The sequence below is a fragment of the Loxodonta africana genome, chromosome 11 (assembly GCF_030014295.1).
Source record: "Loxodonta africana isolate mLoxAfr1 chromosome 11, mLoxAfr1.hap2, whole genome shotgun sequence".
Classification (NCBI taxonomy): domain Eukaryota; kingdom Metazoa; phylum Chordata; class Mammalia; order Proboscidea; family Elephantidae; genus Loxodonta; species Loxodonta africana.
In genome coordinates, this window is record NC_087352.1 from 74,450,773 (window position 1) to 74,473,257 (window position 22,485).

The 22,485-nt window shown below is 37.0% G+C and overlaps 1 protein-coding gene across 1 annotated transcript in view; it reads left to right on the forward strand.

The window, feature by feature from the left end:
* LOC135227198 (nucleolar protein 4) overlaps positions 1-13,495 on the forward strand; it is a 95,469-nt gene extending 81,974 nt beyond the window's left edge. Inside the window, exon 5 of the mRNA XM_010586783.3 lies at positions 12,975-13,495. Within this exon, the coding sequence (XP_010585085.2) occupies positions 12,975-13,168 (194 nt within the window). The 3' untranslated portion in view covers positions 13,169-13,495. The remainder of the gene's footprint in view (positions 1-12,974) is intronic.
* The last annotated feature ends 8,990 nt before the right edge of the window (positions 13,496-22,485 follow it).

Sequence of the window (22,485 nt, forward strand, 5' to 3'; positions counted from 1 at the left end):
AAAGTAATGGCAACAACCAAAGAAACATTAACATACTGATGGCATTGTGTTCAGAAACATTTATAATTAATAAAACTGAAAACACTACATATTAAAATTGTGGGATGAAACTAAAGTGGTATTTTGGCACACATATTAGAAAAAGAAAATTAATGAGCCAGAAATAGAATGGAAAAAAAGTCAAAGACAACAGAAGAAAATAAGTAAAGTTAATTAAAATAGAAAACATAGACGCAATGGAGACTATCAAAAAAATTCAAATGCTGAAACTTTTAAAAAGACAAAATATCTGGCAAGATAAATTTAGAGGAATGAAAAAAAACAGAAGATAAAATATTACAATAAAATATTAACACCTTTATGCCAGTATACTTGAAGATTTAGAGATACTGGATTATGTTTTAGAAAAATATCATTGACCAATATTGATAGAGATGAAATAAATGTATAGCATTATCCCTCCCTTTTCTGGCGCTCCAGTCACTTGTGGGTTATTTCTCTTGATAGAGTCCCACGTGATTCTTAGGGTTTCTTCATTTTTTTTAAATTCTTTTATCTGCTTTTTCTTCGACTATTTTGGTGCTGAGTGTTTTATCTTCAATCTCACTAATTCTGCCTTCCATTTCCTCAATTTTGCTCCTCTGACTTTATATAAAAAAAATATATAGAGTTGTCTAATTCTGTAAATTTTGTTAATCTTTTGAATTTCTGATTGCTGTCTCTCTATGGATTCTTGCAGCCTATTAAATTTTTCGTTATGTTCTTGAATAACTTTTTTAATTTCTTCAACCACTTTCTGTGTGTTCCTTGGCTTGTTCTGTGTTTTGCCTGGTCTCCTTCCTGATCTCTTGAAGAGATCTGTATATTAATCTTTTGTATTCTACATCTGGTAATTCCAGGAATACTTCTTCATCTGGAAGATTCTTTGATTCTTTGTTTTGAGAGCTTGTTGAAGCAATTATGGTCTGTTTCTTTATATGATTTGACATTGATTGTTGTCTCTGAGCCATCTATATATTATTGTATTAATTTATTTTATGTTTGCTTACTGTATCTTAGCTTCTTGCTTTGTTTTGTTTTGTTTTGATACGCCCAAATAGGCTGCTTGGGTGAGCTAGCTTGATTTTTTTGCACCTTTGAAGCTCTAATGTCCTGTCACCAGATGGCTAGAGCTGTTACCAGGTATATGAGCCTAGGAGTCCATTCACTTTTCTTATATGGATTCCGCTCAGGGGTCCAGGTTATTGGTCATCAAGTGTGTGGTACAGGCTCTGTCCTACAGTCTTAGAGGGGCAGAGGTGATTGGTGTAGGCACAGGTATCTGGTTGCAGCATGGGAGTCACTCTCTGAACAAGGCAGGGGACTGACAACCATCCCCCAAGTGTCTATGAGGAAAGCATGCCCCAGTTCCCTAGAGTGCACAGGTGGGTGGGTTCTGCAGCCGGATCAAGGGCACCCAGTGTTTTTGGCTGTCAGGACTGGGAGGTATCACTTATCCTTGCACCCCTGTTGCAGGTGGCTAGGTGATGTGGGTGGAGCCACCAGTCCTCAGGCCCTTCATGTGGGTAGGTGAAGAGCTGTTTAATAGGCAAAGTGGGGTCAAACATCAAAAACCCATCTCTTCACTGCACAGTTGAAGTCAGATCTCAAGCACATACACACAGTCTGCCAACAAGGGCCTAATCTCCTGAAATGAGCCCACACAGGTCCATGCAGGGGTGAAAGATATTCAAAGTCCATGGACTGTTGAGCCTGGACAGGAGCTGCTTCTGTCCTGAGCTCCCCAGCTTAGTGGAGCTAACAGATTATTTTTCCCCCAATTGTTAATTTATTCCTTCTCCAAGGCCAGGAGGATGGCTCCGAGTACTCAGAAGGCCCTATTTCAGTCCCAAAGAAATCGACAGCCACTGAAGCTGGCTTGGGGGCTGGGGGCACAGTAAAATAAACACAAGTACTTAGCTTTTGCCGAGAGCACTGTTCTTCTCTGGGTCCAGAGGTGTGAGTAGATTGTGTGGCTCACTGTCTGTCCCTGAGGAAACTGCGTCCTGAACCCTACTGCCAGCCCCACCGCTCCAGGGGGTCATGTCTGAGGGGCGCTGGTTCCCACCAAGTCAGGTCTGGCAACTCCTCGCCACTTATGAACCGCCTCTCCCTCCCCATGCCACTCAGCCTGATTTCCTAGCTTTGCCTTTGATATTCAGGGCTCCTAGCTTGTCAGCAATATAATCATTTCACTTGTTTTTTCTGATCTTTGTTGTAAGAGGGATCACTGGAAGCATCTGACTACTCTGACATCTTGGCCCCACCTCTCCAGAATAAACCTATAGCATTAAATAAATTGAATAAGTATTATAAAAAACTGTCCTTTAAAAAATAACAGGTCCATATGGTTTTACAGATGCCTTTTACTAAAACTTCAAGGACTAAATAATCTTTATTTTGGACAAACAGCTCGAAAATAAGGAGAAAAAAAGGGAAAGCAGCCAAGCTCAAGGACAGTATTCAAAAGGCAAATTACAGTCTAAGCATACTTGTGAATATAAATGCAACTCTTTAGCATGTTGACTCCAGTAATGTGTATTTTAGTGTGATATTTAGTATATCTTTACCTAGTGACACATATTCAGCCATCAGGTGAAGGGAATTAATATTTATGGAGTATCAGCTATAACCTTGTCATTGTGCTAGATACTTTATATACATTAGCCAAGATACTGATGAATTATAGTTAATGTTTTTTCACTCTTTGTGGAAAGTAGTAATAAAACGCCATAACAAAATACTTTTGTTGTGATTACAAAAATAATGAAAATATTTTTATTTTAAAAATATCACAAAAATAAAAAAGGAAAATGAGACTGCAACCAAAGTAAGTTTCTAGTTGTCTCATTTATTAGCCAAGCAAGGAAAGTAACTTACTTTTGGTGAGTTTATTAAATTATGTTTGATTAAAGCAGCTGATGAAATGTGTTCTGAAAAGTAAAATTTTAAAGTATTATTAGCCTTTTGGTAATAACCATTTCTTCAACATCTGAGGAAATGGGGATATTGGCAATATCAATAGTCAATTAAAAACAAGGCAAATGATCAATCAATATAATTCGCCATATGAATAAAATAAAGGAAAATAAACACATGGCCATTGCAATCAATGTAGAAAAGTCATTTGATAAAATCCAACATCCTTTCCTAATAAGAACTCTCAGTAAAATAGAAGTAGAAGGGAAATTCCTCAACATAATTAAGCACATAAATACAAAACCAACAGCCAACATTATTCTCAATGGAGAGGGATTGAAAGTCCCCTTGAGAATGGGAACTAGACAAGGATGCCCATTATCACCACTCCTATTCAATATTGTACTGGAAGTCCTAGCCAGAGCAATAAAGCAAGAAATAAAGGCATCCAAATTGGCAAGGAGAAAGTAAAACTATTCGTATTACCAGATGACATGATCCTAAATATAGAAAATTTCAGAGAATCCACAAAAAACTGGAACTAATACAAGGGTTCAGCAAAGTGACAGAGTACTAGATCAACATACAAAATTGAGTTCCTCTACACTAACAAGGAGAACACTGAAAATGAAATCAAGAAAACAATACCATTTACAAAAGCCCCCAAAAGGATAAAATATCTAGGAATAAATCTAACCAGGGATGTAAAAGAATTATACAAAGAAAACTACAAAACACTACTGCAAAAAACCAAAAAAGACCTACATAAATGAAAAAACATACCATGCATATGGATTGGAAGATTTAACATTGTGAAAATATCAACACTACCCAAAGTGATCTATAGATATAACACAATACCAATTCAAATCCTAACAACATTCTTTAATGAAATGGAAACACTAATCTCTAACTTTATATGGAAAGGAAAGAACCCCCAATAGCCAAAGCATTATCAAAGAAGAACAAAGTAGGAGGCCTCACACTCCCCAATCTCAAACGGTGGTCAAAACAGCCTAGTACTGATATAATGACAGACACATAGACCAATGGAATGGAATTGAGAATCTAGAAATAAATCCATCCAGCTATGGACAGCTGAGCTTCCACAAAGTGTCAAAGTCCATTCAGTGAGGAAGAATTAGTCTCTTTAACAAATGGTGTTGGCAAAACTGGATATCCATTTGCAGAAAAATGAAACAGGATCCATATACAAAAGCTAACTCAAAATGGATCAAAGACCTAAATATTAAACCAAAAACTATGAAGTTCCTGTAAGATAACATAGGGACAAACATGGTTCCTAATTTATGGCATAAATAAACTAGAAAAATATAGCTATCAAAAAATGCACAAAATACAGAAGATAAACTAGATAACTGGGACCTCCTGAAAATGAAATACTTAACTCACTGAAAGACTTCACCAAAAGAGTAAAAAGAGAACCCACAGACTGGGAAAAAAGTTTTGTCAACAACATATCTGAAAAGGGTCTAATCTCTAATATGTATAAAAAACTTCAACACCTCAACAACAAAAAGACAAACAGTCCAATCAAAAAATGGGTGAAGGACATGAACAGACACTCAACAAAGAAGACATTCAGGTGGCTAACAAGCACATGAAGAGATGCCCTCACTCATTAGTCATTGGAGAGATGTAAACCAAAACTACAATGACATACCATCTCATCTCAGCAAAAATGGCACTGATCAAAAAAACAGAAAACAACAAATGCTGGCATGGTTGTGAGGAGATTGAAACTCTTATACACTGCTGGTGGAATTGTAAAATGGTACAACCACTATGAAAAACAGTATGGCACTTCCTCAAAAGGTTAGAAATAGAAACACCATATGATCCAGCAATCCCACTATTAGATATTTATCCTAGAGAAATAAGAGCAGTGACATGAATAGACATATGCATGTCCATATTCATTGGAGCATTATTCACAATAGCAAAAAGATATAAACAACCTAAGTGTCCATCAGTGGATGAATGGATAAACAAATTGTGGTGCGTACATACAGTGGAATACTACAAAACAATAAAGAATAATGATGAGTCTGTGAAATATAACACTGATGAATCTGGAGGACATTATGCTGAGTGAAATAAGTCAATCACAAAAGGTCAAATACTATATGATGCCACTTTTATAAAAGATTAAGAATAGGCTTACTCATAGAAAGCAGCATTCTTTGATGGTTACCAGGGATGGGAGGGAATGAGAGGGAGAATCACTTACTAGATAGTAGACGCATGTTAGTTCTGGTGAAGAGAAAGGCAATACACAGTATAGGGAAATCAGCACAACATGGTAAAGGCAAATGAAGACATTGAGAGGTATGCAAAAATAAAGGACAACTACAAAAATGACTATACAATATACAATTCTGCAACAACAGGAATAACAAACTAAAATATGTGAGTGGTTACATAGGTAGATGTGTATGCTATATAGATGTGGGAGGGAGTGTGGGTGCATATGTGGGTATAGTTGTAGGTAATGATATATGCATATTTGTATGTGCTACCTGTATATTCACATATATAATAGAGCATATGGGAGCACAGTTATGTAAACCTCATATCCAAACACCTGGTGGGACTCAGTTACTGGGCTTGAAAGCTAATGGCCTAGTCTCAGGGAACATCTAGCTTGAATGACATAACATAGTTCATAAAGATATTGTTCATATCGCAGTTTTGTGAGTAGTGTGTGAAGTCTTAAAGCTTGCAAGCAGCCATCTAAGGTACAACTATTAGTCTCTTCCCATCTAGAGCAAAGGAGAGTAAAGGAAACCAAAGACTCAGGGAAGAAATTACTCCAAAAGACCAACAGCCTACACAGACCACAGCCTCCTCTAGCCTGAGACCAGAAGAACTAGATGGTGCCTGGCTACTACTACTGACCACTCTGACCAGGGACACATAGAAGGCCCTGGTTAGAATGGGTGAAAAATGTAGATCAAAACTCAACTTCATAAAAAACATGAAACTTACTGGGCTGATAGAGACTAGGGAAACTTCAGAAACTATTGCCCTAAGGCACCCTTTCAAACTGGAACTGAAGCCACTTCCAGAGGTCACCTTTCAGCCAAATAACAGATTGGTCCATAAAATAAACAATAACACCCATGAAGAAGGTGCTTCTTAGAACAATAAACTAGACCAAACAGGCAACATTTGCCCAAAAGCAAAGATGAGAATGCAAAGAGAGGCAGGTAAACTGGAGGGATAGAAATGGGAAGGGCAGGGTGGAAATGGGAAAGGCAGGGTGGAAATGGGAAGAGTGTTGACACATTACAGGGATAGAAACCAATGTCACAGAACAAATTTGTATATGAGTTGTTGAATGGGAAACTAATTTGCTTTGTAAACTTCCACCTAAAGCACAGTAAATATTTAAAAAAATAAAAGGAAAAGAAGAAATGCTGGAACTCTCTCGGTTTAGTTTGATGCAAGTAAATGGAGTAAAATGTGTCTAACTTGGGAAAAGAAAAGAGAGTAACAATGATTGAAAAAAAAAAAAGAGAGAGTGCAAATTGCTTGGTGTCTTAGTAATCTAGCGCTGCTATGACAGAAATACCACAAGTGGATGGCTTTAACAGAAATTTATTCTATTACAGCCTAAGAGGCTAGAAGTCCGAATTCAGGATGCCAGCTCCTGGGGAGGTCTTTCTCTCTCTTTTAGCTCTGGGGGAAGGTCATTGCCATCAATCTTCCCTTGGTCTAGGAACTTCTCAGCACAGGGACCCCAAGTCCAGAGGAAATGGTCCGTCCTAGCTTTTGTTACTTAGTGGTAATGAGGTTCCTCCCCAGGAACAGAGTGCATCATTTGGCCTTGGGGTCCCTGCACTGAGAAGCTCCTAGACTAGGGAAAGATTGATGACAAGGACCTTCCTCCAGAACTGACAAAGAGAGAAAGCCTTCCCCTGGAGCTGGCACCCTGAATTCGGACTTCTAACCTCCTAGACTGTAAGAGAAAAAATTTCCATTTGTTAAAGCCATCCACTTGTGTATTTCTGTTGTAGTTAGCACTAGATAACTAAGATGCTTGGTGGCGGTGGTGTCTTTTTTATTACTATATTCCCTACAGTATTTGAACCTAACCATAACTGCCCATGGAAGCACTGAATAATTTTGTTTTCTGTATTATTATTATAGAATAATAAATAAAGCTGCCTCATCAAGCAGTTTATGTATGTGAATTTAACACACTCATAAGACAATAGACAACTCAAATGAGGTTTTGTGTGAACAAGCCAAGGATTTTTTTGTGAAAGGAGATATTATGCTTGATAAAAATAACCAAAGTCCTTTTGCATAATATGGGATTAAATAGAGGCTTTGTTTGCTTTTGTTTTCTTTTACAGGATATCCTTGAACTACATTTACCAGGACAAGAAGCAGAACTAGGTTCTCATCCATATTTCTGGAGCCCCAAGACTCCTAGGAATTATCTCAGGAGTCTGGGGAGAGGGGAATGGGTGTGATTCCCAACTCCCTGTGGTTTCCACCTTGGGCATCTTTCTTCCTATCTATTTTGCAAATTATGTTCCACTTAAGATTGGTTGAAGGACAGATTCCAAATGCTTAATAAAATGTTTGTAAACAAACAAACAAAAAAAAGCAAATGATTTTCCTTGCTTCTTGATAAGTTGAGAGATGTTACTGATACTTTCCAGGTGTTGTTATTTATTCAAGGTGTTAAGGCCGAGTTTGAAGTGACTGAAGAATTAGCCTCTGTGAATAATATGCATGGAGTAGCTATACCTGAAAATATTTTCTAAATTGAGAAAACACTGGTTCAGTACAACCTGAAGTAGAATCTTCTAAGATGTGTTACAACTGAGGAAGGTAAAAATATGTGTGGAATAGAGACTTAGTTGGACAAATTTATAAAATTTGTGAAAATATAAATTTTATGTGTGTTTCTTATAACACTCATCAGCAGATACTTTGTGAAAAACATTTAAATCTATCATGTATTATTGAACCAGTAACATCAATAGTAAGTTTCACTTTTGTTCGTTGATTTAACTATTACAGGTTCTGTGAAATTTTGTTGGAAATATAATCTGAGTATTCTGATTTTCCCTACTATGCAGCAGTTCAGTGGCTTAGTGGTAAAGCTTTATGATGATTGTTTTCAGGTCAAGGCTGAGATTGAAATTTTTCTGAACAAAAAATTGCCTTCACCACTATTATTAAACATCGAATGGCTTTTGTGACAGAATTGATGTTTCTTAATGAATTGAATCTGAAATTACAAGACAAAAAGGTGCTTATATGTGAAGTTTATGCTGGTAAAGCCATTTTGATGATGATCAATATTGTTTGAATAACAAGTAGTGAGAAATTGCTTTATAAACTTCTTGTACTGTCAAAAGCTAAAACAAGAAGTGAGATCATTCCCACAAAAAATTTACAGTAGATATATTTCATGAGCACACACTATAGGCCCAACAGTGATTTTCAGACCTTGATGAAAGTATGAAGTAAATTTCCATGCTTCAAAATCCATTTAACTGTTCAATTAAGAAGCTTCCAGCTCATTTTCAATCAGAAGTAGTTAATCTGCAATATATTGGCACTCTAAAAGGCAAATATCAAGAGAAGAATCTAACAAAAAATTTTAAATGCATTCCAAGAGATGACTATATTCCATTAAAATCATATGTTATGGACTAATATCAGTATTTGGAAGTATCTGTGTTAAAAGACATTTTCAAAGATGAAACACATGAAATATCAGTAGCACAGCAATGTTTGCAATTGATTTTGATGATAGGGAACACTAATCTTGAACCTCAGTTAAGCAAAATGTTATTTTCCTCAAAAAAAGAATTTTAATCTCATTAAAAGACCTGTGTTCCAAAAAAAAAGAGAGACAAGGTACTCAATTGTTCTATTTTTAATTTATCAAAATTTTTTTGAAAATATATTTTCTCTGTTTTTATGTAACTACCTACATAATATCTTCAATTTCACGTCTTGGCCGGCAACGCCATATTTACAACTGGGCCCTTTATATAAAAAGTTTGCCAGCCCCTGTTTTAATGCATAAACCTAAAAATGCCACTCATAATTTAAAATTGCAAACTCCTGTTATAAAGCATGAATCTAAGAATGTCACTCCCTTATTTAAAATTGTTAAATCAGTTGCCAGTTCTCCAAATAGTTCAGAGTCTTTTCTCTGGAAGTGGAAATACTAAGTGAAGAAGGGAAGACAGGAGAAGGTAGTAAGCAGTTGGGACTGGTTTTATGCCCAAAGACTCACTGTAATATTTGAGGTGAAGTAAATGTGTTTATTTAGGAAGTGGACAATAACTATTGATCTCTTTTTCAGCAAACAACTCACATAGGAATTACTATAATTACAGTAATTAATTCTACTTAGATTATTGTTTTTATAATTTTGGATGATGACTTTCCCATATATTAGAAGTAACTTTATTTATATAAAACCAAAAAAACCAAAGCTGCTCGCCGTCAAGTCAATTCTAACTCATAGCAACCCTATAGGACAGAGTAGGTCTGCACCATAGGGTTTCCAAGGAGCGACTGGTGGATTGGAACTGCAGACCTTCTGGTTAGCAGCCGAGTTCTTAACCACTTCACCACCAGGGCTCCTTACTTATATATAAAAAAAGTTACATTAAATCTGTTGTGTTCTACTTCTAACTCATTTTCTTTGAACCACAGTTGAATGTTATTAATGGCATCAGTCATTCTCCATTTCTTTAAAGTTGGCTGCAGAAAGTGTCTGGAACTATACAACTCATTCAGTTATTCCACAAGTATTTATTGAGCTTTACTTTGTGCCATCACACAGAGTTCTCATACTGAGAATGACATGGTAAACGCAGCACAAAAGCTTCCTGTTCTCCAAGGCCTTGCACTCTTGTCCTATGTATAATTTTTGATAAATGAAAATGATTATCACAGTCTTTAAAAAGATAATTCTCACTGTTAAAAAGAAAATCAAACTTTGTCCTATATGAGGGCACTATTACCTGAAGATAATAATGGTCATAATAAGACCATAAAAGTGAATCTGCTTAAAATAGGGAACAAAAATGCACTATAAATAAGGGAAAAGTATTCAATCGATACTTTAACTTGCAAAATAAAAATGAAAAATTATAAATATACATTTTCATTCAAGTGAAATTTAGTTATAATTGAAATGTGTACTCAAAGCTTCTGAGGATAAAAAAAATGAATCAAGGGTTGGTTTTGGCTGGGCTTAATTTTTTAAACACTGTTGTATGTTAACATGAAATACATTTTATTTAACTTTCCAGAATGATCTTGCAGTAGATCTGTATCATTTCGGTAAAAATGTAGCTACTTATATAAAAATGGCTTCATGAAGTTTCCTGAATGTTTGCCTTAACCTTTAATACTCAAATCATTTTCTCTTAAAGCATCTATTGTGTCATCATTCTTATCAACTGGTCTAGCACTTCCAAGACCACACTTCTCAGCGGCCCTTGTCTGTGATTTCAGCAAGTCCCCAGGAATATTTTCCTGGACATCTTTAAATTCAATATCTTTATAAAATTTGAAATTTTACTTTATAGTTGACATGCATTCTAACTACAAACAGGGAGGTCTATTTAAGTAGTCCCTAGTTAACTAACCCTACTTGCCCATTTATGAGAGTTTTTTTTTTATTATTTTTTATTTGCCTACCCAACCTTGGAAACCCTGGTGGTGTAGTGGTTAAATGCTTTGGCTGCTAACCAAAGGGATGGCAGTTCAAATCTGCCAGGCACTCCTTGGAAACTGTATGGGGACAGTTCTACTCTATTGTATACAGTTGCTATGAGTTGGAATCGACTTGAGGGCACTGGGTTTGGTTTTTACCCAACCTTGTAAATTGAAGTTTTGAATAATAAACCCTCAGCAAAAAAGATTTCTTGTAATTTTTATTTATGTGTACTCAATCCTGATCCTGTAACTCTATGAGGAATCACGACAAAGAAGTCAACCTTCTTCTGGAAGAATAAAAGTAACAGAGGTATGAGTGGCTTCTTGATATAGCGCTGAGCTCTCTAGAGTTTGTCTGCCCTAATAACAGTGGTGCAATTGGTTAACATGCTCAGCTGATAGCCAAAAGGCTGGAAGTTTAAGTCCACCCAGAGGCACCTCAGAAGAAAGGCCTAGCAATCTACTTCCAAAACATCAACCATTGAAAACCCTGTGGAGCACAGGTTTATTCTGACACACATGGGGTAGCCATGAGTCTGAATCAACTCGGCAGCAACTTTTTTTTTTTTTTTTAATAACAGTCTGAAAGAAAGTGAGAGCCATATCTTGGTTTGGAATCTTGTACCCTGGAACAAGAGGTAGGGAATAAAGTCACAGTCCCCTCACCCCCAAAATAACTGGGGCCCTTGCCCACCCTTTTCTCAAGTCCGCTTAAGGATGTCTGTCAGCAATTAGGCTTGGCAGGAAAACTATCACAAGAAGTTACACCTTCTAATGAAACAATGGTAATAAATCAATCAGACACTAAGTATCTACATAGCTAAGAGGAAAAGCCTCTGAATATAAATATGTTTTGTAAAGATTACATCTGTTACTAGGCTTCTTAAACATGAAGCAAAGAACATAAAGTTTAAAGTGGGTATGTTCAGAGACCAGAACCCCTGTTATGTCATGATGCTTTCTTCTTCCCACTCAGAACTTTCCAAATAAACTAGCCACTGTTAATGATTTACTTGAACGCTTTTTCAGTAATTTTTGTTTGCAAGCGTGACATCACTATCTCTTTCAACTTACCACGTCGGTATCATGGGTTTATAACTAACAGAACAAACAGAAGCTAACTGCTGCTGGAAAATCAAAGCTTTGAAAGGCCACTACAGAAGTGGCCATAAGTTCATCTCAGATGTCAGAGTTCTAGTATGCGAGTCCTGTCTCTCCTCTAAATTAAATTCCAAGTGAAGCTATTTCCATCTCATGGGACATCTGCCTCTCAGTTGACAGACATAAAGCTTCTTCTCTCTTTAGGGGAATTGGTGGAAGAGAGTTGGGTCTTGACCTGACTTCATCATGCCCCAAGGAGAAATAGAAGGATGAAATAGCATCCTTTATTTTAGTTCACCAAATGAATACTGTTTTCTGAAAGGCTGCAATATGTTTAAGGAAAATCTATTAAATGCTTTCAAGTTATAGAACCACTAATTTATTTTTAATATATCAGATTTAGTTATGTGCTTAGTAATGTTTTATAAAGCATTTTAAGTGAATTTATTAGTCTAGATTTAATAATTATTGTTGTTAGGAGCTGTCGAGTCAATTCTGACTCATACCGACCCTATGTCCAACAGAAGGAAATGCTGCCCAGTCCTGCACAATCCTCACAGTCACTGTCATGCATGAGCCCATTTCTGCAGCCAAAAAACTGTTTAGGGTTTTTTGAATTGATGGGGTCTAAAATATCAGTTACTGAATGCAGTAAATGAAAAGTGTTTGTAATTCCCTTTTACCTTGGGAAAGCTTCTACGACACGTGCAAAGGTAGATTTAAAATCGATTTTCTAAAAAGCTCATTTTGAGACAAGTTTACTGTTTTCACTGTTGTTAGTTGCCATTGAGTCAATTCCGACTCACGGCAACCCCTGCATGTCAGAGTATAACTGTTCTCCTAGAGTTTTCAGGCTTTGACCTTTCAGAAGCAGATTGCCAGCCCCGTCTTCCAAGGTGCCCCTGAGTGAGTTTGAACCACCAACCTTTCTGCTAGTGTTTAACTGTTTGACCCACCTAGGTGATCCTCTGTTCTCACCATTTCTCCATAATAAGAGTCTGATAGAAATTGCTGGACACCCTTTTAGTAGTATGTTGCTCTTTATTCTTTCTGAGGAAAATGTATTTGGTCAAAGATATTACATGAAAGAGTACACGAATTAATTTAATGGTAATTTATTGCGTGTGCTTACCATTCGTGGTGCTAGAACAAATATTGTTCGTGTCTAATTCTCTGACTATTTTTTCCAGGACCCACTGATCTCAGCATGAAGAGGCAGTTGGCAGCTAGCTCAGGATCGTCCAGCAGTTCAAGCTCCAGACCCCAGTTGAGTCCAACTGAAATCAATGCCGTGAGACAGCTCGTTGCCGGGTATCGAGAATCAGCTGCATTTTTATTGCGTTCTGCAGATGAACTGGAAAATCTTATTTTACAACAGAACTGAGTCAGATGACGACCATATTCACTGAGGTCAAAATTTGCAGTTTCCACTAATGACGTTTTGATTTCCCAGCAGAGATGCCTCTGGTCTTACTGCACAGTCTTTTAAGAGAAATCCTTCCATTATGCCACATTGTCCTTGATCCATAAAGTGATGTGTTAAGGTGCTTCAAAGGAACTCTGGCCTCTGAAGTACTTGAGATACTTTAACATATCCAGCCTATTGCTTTTTGTTTTAATATGTCAGCATAAATACTGGGGTCAAAAAAGGCTGTTTATTCTTAATCCAAGGATAAAACAGAAGAAGCTTGTGGTATATTTTTTAAAAAAGTTCGAGATCCAAGTGCAATATTAGTGGAATTCGCTACTGACTCATTGGACTTGGAAGCTGCAGTAACTGGCAAAAAAAAAAAAAAAAAAAAAAAAGCCACATTTCCTGTTGCCACAGGATGTAACAACAATTAAAGGGATCTTGTATTTAAAAAAAAAAAATACATAATTTTTATAAAAAGAAAACTTGTTTTTCATTCAAAATTGTCATTTTTACTTTGGTAACTTTTTCATAGGTCCTAAAGAAAACTGTTTTGAGAAACTACTGTAAGTACCTTTTCCATATAGCTTTGCCTTCTCCTCTTTCCAAATTCTTTCTACAAAAATACCACTTAATGCTGGAGAACCCTTGCCTACGTTCTTTAAACCGTTACATCAGGAACGATTTCCAAGAGAAGCCTGCATTTCTGTACTCATGCTGATCTCAAAACATCCCACTCAACACTGCAGCTTTACCATAAGCAGTTTTCATCACAGAATTTTTTAATATTAAAAAAGACATATCGTTGAAAGATCACAGCTGCTCGCTCCTGATTGCCGCTGCTGTCTTACAGCCATCTCTCTAGCAGCCACTGGATGTAGATGACTGAATATTAAGAGGTTGCAAATGACAATCTGAAAATTTGCACTCTTGTGTGTAGTTTTCATTTCTTTCCTTCAGAAATAGTTTCCAAAAAGACCGTTACCTCTCTTGATATGATTTGTATAATTTCCAGTTTCTAGGTAAAACAATGATGTAAAGAACTCTCAGCGGATGCAGCTGCAAACTTACCATGAACTGTTCCCTCCTGCTCCCCATACTCTGCCCTCCTTTCTTATTTTCTAGTGTTGAACACACATGAATGGTGTTTTCTTTGTGCACTGAGGCAAGCCTATTTTTAAAATATTTAGGGAGAAGTACTTTAGTTCATGCTTCTTGTACTCTTTTTCTGTTGTTTAGCTTTCGTTGGATTACCAACTCCTTGTGCATTTCTGAATTTGCCTTATTTCATGTAAAATTTATGTCATTCCATTTTTGACAATGAGTTTAAGGCATCCGTGCTATTTCTTACTACTTATTACATATAGTTTTTCAAGTAATAACTGTGATTGTGACCAAGTAATGTGCACTTTTTCTTGTAACTGTGGACATTGCTATGCTTTTTTCTTCTAGTGTTTCTAGAATTACTGTTCCTTACAGTTCTGTAAACAAAAAGCAAAAACAAACAAAAAAAAGAACTTTTGTGATACTGTTGGTGAATATAATGTGAAAATTTATTGAAATATGAGTATTTTGGAAATACATAGATGCACAAACACCTTTTAAGGTGTGGACTTAGAGTTTGCTTATTTAAATGAAAATTCAAAAATTGAGGGCTGGTATAATTTTCTCTGTTTTGTTTGGTTTAAATAAACAGATTTCTGTGTTAAAACAGTGATTGTGACAGCTTACAAACTTTCTAAATGATATAGTACTTAATTTTTCGCAGTTTACTTTTAAAAACTGAAATTTCGTTTTGTACTTATTTTAGCTTAAATTGACAGTTCCGGCTTATTTCTCAAGAAGATCCCAGGGTCCCCTGGAGTCTCAACATTCAGTCCTAATAAAGAATTTGTTCAAATAATGGCTAAAGGAAGTTAGCAAGCTAAAGATACTTAATTTTATTATTTAAATATGATTTAAGAATTAATTTAACATATTTTATTCCTCATCTTTGCAGTATTAACCTGGTTCTTTTAGTCCCTACTCAGTTAGCATCTTGAGAGAAACACATGCCTGTTTTATACTTTGGGTTTTGGTATAATGGTACTGAAGGCTTTGGCATGGTTTTTACTTCAAAAAATCACACCCAGGTTTGAGTTTATCATATACACCAAAAGTCCTTAATAATGGCTCTGAAACAAGTGGGGTAGAGAAGGTAATTTCCAGTAAAGTACCCTGGTTTGCAGTTCATTTTCCCCTTTAATTATAACTCCCGAACCTACCCTCGAAGGTGTACATTCCCCCAGTGTCTCCTACTTTTTGTGTGTTTTCCCAAAGGAATGAGGGTACTGGTGCTCCCATCATTTCCCTAGGAGAGCGAAGAGGCCAAAATGCAATATCATTTTGGTTTCCTTTTTCTTCATGACTTGCACCTGAAAACAGCCTGGTCCTTTTTTACATGCTGTCACAGAAGAGTGAAAAGGTCAAGTCTGCTTTATAAAGCCTTTAGGAAAAACAGCATGTAGGTTCATACTGTCATTCAAATGAGGTGATAGAAAGCCATCATAAACACAGAGATCAAGTAGAGGTTTCTGTCACCAGCCAGTTAGCTATCCCTACACCACCAGTGTCTTGTCACAAACATACTATTTTATTCACTTAATAAGAAAACATGCCTGGAAACAGCCACAGCATATACAAGTACAAGCAGTCAATGAATTTTCTTAAAATGCATAGTTCAGACATTTCTTAGTACTTTGCTCAAATAGCAATTCTCAGTAGAAAAGGCATTCAGTTGTTAAGATAGCCGATATCCCAATATTTACTGATTACTTACATAAAGGGTGACGTTTTGTTTCCTTTACTTCTCACAACAACCCTAGGAGATTGGTATTGTTGTGCACCGTCCAGTCGATTCTTGACTCCTAGGACCCCATAAGACAGAGCAGAATTGCCCCATGGGGTTTCCTAAACTGTGATCTTTATGGAAGCAGACCTCCAAGTTTTTCTCCTATAGAGCCACTGGGTGGGTTTGAACCAACCTTTTGGTTAGTAGCTGAGTGCTTAACTACTGAGCCACCAGGGCTTCTGGAGATTGGTATAGTCACTCTCCAACTTACAAAGGAAGCTGGAAAAGAGAAAGCATCTTGCCAAGATCATGGAGATAGGGAGAGCTAAAGACATCATTTGAATCCAGGCTCACCTGATGCCAGAGCCCACTCTGCTGGTCACTGTAGTGTTCTGTTAATTACAGGTACTGAATAATTACATTCTGCACTGTGACTTGGAACCAGGCCTTTATACTAAATTTTAGCAGTTTTATTTGTGCAGATAAATAATCTTTATTTAGAAATGCACATGATGTATCAAATAAAGCATTTGGCTAAGTACTGAAAATTTTATCCTGCTATAGAAGCTTGGAACCCTGGTAGTGTAGTGGTTAAGTGCTCTGGCTGCTAACTAAAAGGTTGGCAGTTCAAATCCACCAGCTCCTCCTTGGAAATCCTATGGGGCAGTTCTGCTCTGCCCTGCAGGGTCGCTATGAGTTGGCATACACTAGACAGCACACAACAATATAGAGGTTTAATTTCCTTTATTTTATGTTCTCTACAAATATTAAATGGTGCCATTGAGTCAGTTCTGACTCATAGCAACCCTATAAGACAGAATAGAACTGCCCTATAGGGCTTTCAAGGAGTGGCTGGTGGATTAGAACTACCAACCTTTTGGTTAGCAGCTGAATGCTTACCCACTGTGCCATCAGGGCTCCACAAACATAAAGATCAATGATAAAATCTACCACTAAAGCAAATCAAATACATGAAGCATGAGGGGAAAGCAATGAGCTTTTAACAACAAAGGTGCCAGCACTGAATCCTGTAAGGAAAGATAAAAGGGCTTATGCCACTGAACTCAAAAAGGTAAGTTCATTCACCTGAGCTTTTAATCTTAGGCACTATACAGATGCTATCCTGGTATTGTAATTAATGCTGCTGTAGTGAACACAAATACCATTTGAAAATTAACTTTTGTGCATCAAAAATATTTTCCAATATCAAATGACCTGGGTTTTGAACCATATTTCATAGGGGAAAAAAAATCCTAAAATAAAGCAGATAGACACCAACATATCGTCTATTAAATTGTTTGGGACACAGAAATTTAGTACATTAGTGATTGAGCACAGGCTAATTTCCAGAAGCATACTGTACTGATTATATATAGTTCATCTACTTTCTTTAAAAGAAAAAGATATTATAAGGAGACGATGCTACTAGGAGAGTAACCTGCCCACAGTTTTATGGTTAATCATGTTGAGCATTCAATTTTTTTTTTTCTTATTACAAAAGAAATTTGGGAAAATACAGGAAAAGAAAGAAGGGGAAAAATAAATCCTAGCATCTAGGAAGAACTGCGATCAACATTGTATTTGTTAACTTTTTAATAATATTTTATTGTGTTTTTGGTGAAAGTTTACACAGCAAATTGGGTTCCAATTTAAAAATTTCTATCCATATTGTTTAGTGACATTTGTTGTATTTTTCACAGTATGTCAACATTCTCATTAATTTCATTCTGGTTGTTCTGTTTCCACTAATCTAGCTTCCCTACCACCCCTCTTACTGTCTCATCTTTGCTTTAGGGTAAATGTTGACCATTTGGTATCATTTAGTTATTTATTTATTTGAAGCACACAATACTCACAGATGTTGTTTATTTTATGAGCTGATCTGTTATTTAACTGAAAGGTGACCTCCAGGTTTCAAGGGTGTCTCAGTCCAATAAATCCGGCCTTTTTTTAAAGATTTTGAGTTCTGTTCTCCATTTTTCTCTCATTCTGTCCAGAACCATCTCTTGTGTCTCAGGATAGATGAGGCCATGGTTTGCATGGGCTATTAATCCTCTACAACAGTTTCTTCTTTGAGTCTTTTGTTTCCTTCTTTCTCTTTTGCTCCAGATGAGTAGAAACCAATAGTTGTATCTTAGGTGACCACCTGCAAACTTTTAAGACCATAGATGCTATTCACCTGACTAAGATACAGAATATAAACTTCAAACAGCATTTTATAGTATATCTTTCCAGATTTTATCTAAACATGTATATAAACATTTTTCTGTTTGATTTTTACTGTATATAGTGTTTCATCATCTGCTTTTTTAACCTGACAGTATACCTGTTGCCGTCGAGTTGATTCTGACTTGCAGTGACCCTATAGGACAGAGTAGAACTGGCCCAGAGCGTTTCCAAGGAGCGGTTGGTACATTTGAACTGCTGACCTTTTGGTTAACAGCCATAGCTCTTAACCACTGTACCATCAGGGCTCACTATGAATATTTTCCACATTGTTCTTCTTCTTAAATATTATTTTTTTAATAACTGTATAGTATTCCATTGCATGAATATACCTGTACTAGATTTCTATTCCTGCTATAACAAATTACCACAAAGAACACAAATTTGTATCTTACAGTCCTGTAGACTGAAAGTCTCACTAGGCTAAAAGCAAGGTGTCCACATGACTGTGTTCTTTTATGGAGGCCTGGAGGTTGGGGGGATGCGATTCATTTCCTTGCCTTTTCCAGCTTCTAAAGACCGCCACCTCCTTTTCTTGGATGCTGGTCCCTTGCTCTTATCTTCAAAGCCAGCAGTGTAGCATCCCGCAGTAGCATCTCTCTTTGACTCTGAGCTTCTCTTCTGCCTCCCTCTTCAGCATTTAAGGAACCTCGTGATTATATTGTTCCCACCTTGATAATACAGGATAATCTCTTTATATTAGGATCAGCCGATTAACAACCTTAATTCCATCTGCAACCTTAAATCTCCCTTGCCATGTAACAAAACATATTCAGAGGTTCCGGTGATTAGGACATGGACATATTTGAGGGGTTATTATTCTGCTACTATGGTACCTTAATTTAATTTTCTTTTTTTCTTTTGATGCCTCTCTGCGCTCAGTGGTTCTTTGGCCATTCACTCATAGGAAAGGTCTTAAATCAGGAGAACATGCATTTTTTTAAAATAATTGTATTTGCACCATCATCTCTGTTATAAAGTTATGGTCCTTTGGAAATTATGTTAATGGCATGTCTCCTGAGTGCCTCACATTCAAATTAAATATAATAAACAAACAAATACGGCAAAAGTACAGCTAAATGTTTCAAGAGAAAGAAAACTAATACCTCTGGGTCCTTTTCGCCGTTGTGATTTCTTAGAAGGTGTTTCTGCCTGAGAAATTCCCTGAGGTAAGTTTGAGAAGGGTCCAACTCACTAGGCCAGAAAGAATACAGGAGGAGCTAAAGTTTGATTAAATTCTGTAAGCAATCCAACCACAGTGATAAAACTTCTAATGGTAATTACCAGTGGCATTTTATTTTTCCTGAACAATTCAAATACATACTTGATAATAGATGGTATTAGATGACCAAAGAAAACACAAAGGCCATCAGCTGAATGCAAAGATCAAAGATAATTGTTAGGATAATTTTTAATTCCATAAGATAAAAACAACCACATCAATAAATGATATTACTTAAAGTGTGGGATTGGCACCAGTTTTTTTTCCCTTGAAAGTTTTTGAATTCTCCTATTTTTTAGTGGTGAGTAGATTAGATCGGGCTGCCCATGAGACATGTCTCCAATTCTACCTATGAAAGGCAATCCACTTCAGTGACAGAACTAGAGGCCAGAGATTCCACAGTAGGTTATTTAGTCTAAGCTCTCTTACTAGTAGTGGAAGGATTTCGAGGTCTGCCATCAACCAAACCTCAAGGAGTAAGTAGGCATCTTAGCTCATTTGTTTTAATTTTCATTCGTTTAACAGAAGTGTATTTTTTTTAACCAAATATCTGCTAGGCATTGTGCTGTAACACAAAAAAAGTATTATTCCTGTTTCAAGGAGTCACACCTAGTGGAGGAGAAGAAGAGAGGTATGGATCATTTAAATACAAAAGGATAAAGCGTCACAATGCAACATGTAATAATAGACACATGCCAGAGAGGGCAGACATGGCCACGGACCCTGCCTTGGGGGGTGGCCTGTCGAGCAATTGTTCACAAAGACTGGAGCTAGAGGAATATCTGGCAAAGTTGTGTGTGTTGTATGTGTGTTTGGGGAGAATAGCAAGAAGAGAGATGTATCGATGAAGGGATGTTAAAACTGCAGAAAGAAAAGGTACAGAGGAGGTGTGTAACAACATGATGTGTGCAGTTACTCAAGGTTAGTGTTGCTTGTGGGTAGAGTTTGAGAAGAAAATGAAAAGAGATCCCTGGAGAGGAATAAAGGACCCAATTCATACACAGTCTTACACGCCTCGCTAAGTTGGGGCTGGGTCCTGTAGAGGGTGAAGATGTACTGACGTGTTTTAAATGTGTGTTGGCTCCTGTGATGACTCTATGATGCATCTGAGCAGGAACTTCTGGGGTAAGAAGGTGAAGTCATGTTGGATGATAGGACCTTCCTTCGATCACCAAAAGTAAAGCAAATAAAACCCTCCACAATAGAAACCAACAGAAGTTATTACATGAGCAGCATACTAACTGGGAAGGAATGAGTGTTACAATCATTAAAAAGTGGGAACCAGGGAAAGTCAGAAAATGTCATGTGTTGATGTGTGATATCTTCCTTAGGAAACAGATCTAAGGAAAGACAGAGGAGTAGAAGAGAATTCCAAAAACCATTATTAACCCCTTAATTTGGGAGAATGAAGGGTGAGAGGCTCACCAGGAAAATATATGTGTTAAATCCTTGATCAATACAAGTCCCTACTGCCATCACAGTGATTCTCCAGAAATAGAAACATTGTCAGGACTTGACATTTTGTTTGCCAGGGCTCTGATGGAGAAAGAAAGCCTGAAGAGTAATGGTAGGAAGATAGTGATACCCAGGGCAAATTTTCTACAATAATAAACAGATTTCTGCCCCCAATCCCCTCCTCTTGTTCTGTCTTATTTCTTCTGTTCTCTCTTGACCTATCTCCCCACCCCTGGCAACACAGTGGCCAAAACTCATGAGTTTCACTTGTCTTATTTTATTTCTCTTCTGACTGGGAGGGCAATAGGCAAAGCTCCTGGGGAAAAGAGAAATGGATATTTGGGCCTTCTTGGCTCTGTCAAAAGCAAACTTCGTAAGGGTCTACCCTAAATTGGGGAATTACTGGCTTAAACACCTTTGAGAATTTAAAACGTTGGGTTACTCATTACTCTTTGGATTAGGAAGATAACACAAAAGGTTGAACAATATTTACATTCCATTTTCACAATTTTTAAGCATACTTCTTTTGTATTTTGTTATCAAACAATTCTCTCTGTGTTTACTTAAAAGAGCAAAGAAATTTCCTGTAATATTCGTAATTTTGTTCTAATAGTTATTTTCCAAAGACTGCTGACGTGTAATCTTGAGACAATGCATGTTTGTTTTAGGAAATGATAGTTGTTAAGATATTTGTAATAGTGAATTGTGTTTTTTACTTAAAGGGATAAACTATGTTGGCCATTCGGAAAACAGCAACAAGTAATTCCCATCTCCTAATACGAATAGGGTCGTTATGAGTCAGAATTGACTCGATAGTAACGGGTTTGGTTTTTTTGGGTGGCAATACGAATAGCATACAGTCCTGCCTAAAAGGAGTGAATCCTGGAACAGGACTACAAATGACATTACAGAAGAGAAGATTAGAGAAACAGCTGCCCCAATCATTATGTCCAGCAAAACCTCCCAAGTCTCTGCTCTCCATGCCCAGACAAAGGAAAAAGGAAAAGAACTCAAATACCCAACCCTCAAGCTGCAGGTCTGGAGAGAAAAGTTGTTAGGGGGAAAGGAATGTTAAGAAGACTTTCATCCTACTGTATTAGGAGTTGGAATCGACATGACAGCAGCAGGTTTGGTTTGGTTTGGTATTAGGACAAATAGAAAAAAAGCATGTCCCTTATATTTCAAGTCCTTGTCACTTACACTTGAAGCACTTACTAATGAAGATCGAAGACCACAGCCTTCAGTATGGGTTACACCTCAACATAAAGAAAACAAAAATCCTCACAACTGGACCAATGAGCAACAACATGATAAACGGAGAAAAGATTGATGTTGTCAAGGATTTCATTTTACTTGGATCCACAATCAACAGCCATGGAAGCAGCAGTCAAGAAGTCAAAAGATGCATTGCACTGGGTAAATCTGCTGCAAAGGACCTCTTCAAAGTGTTAAAGAGCAAAGATGTCACCCTGAAGACTAAGGTGCCCCGGACCCAAGCCATGGTATTTTCAATCACATCATATGCATGTGAAAGCTGGACAATGAATAAAGAAGACC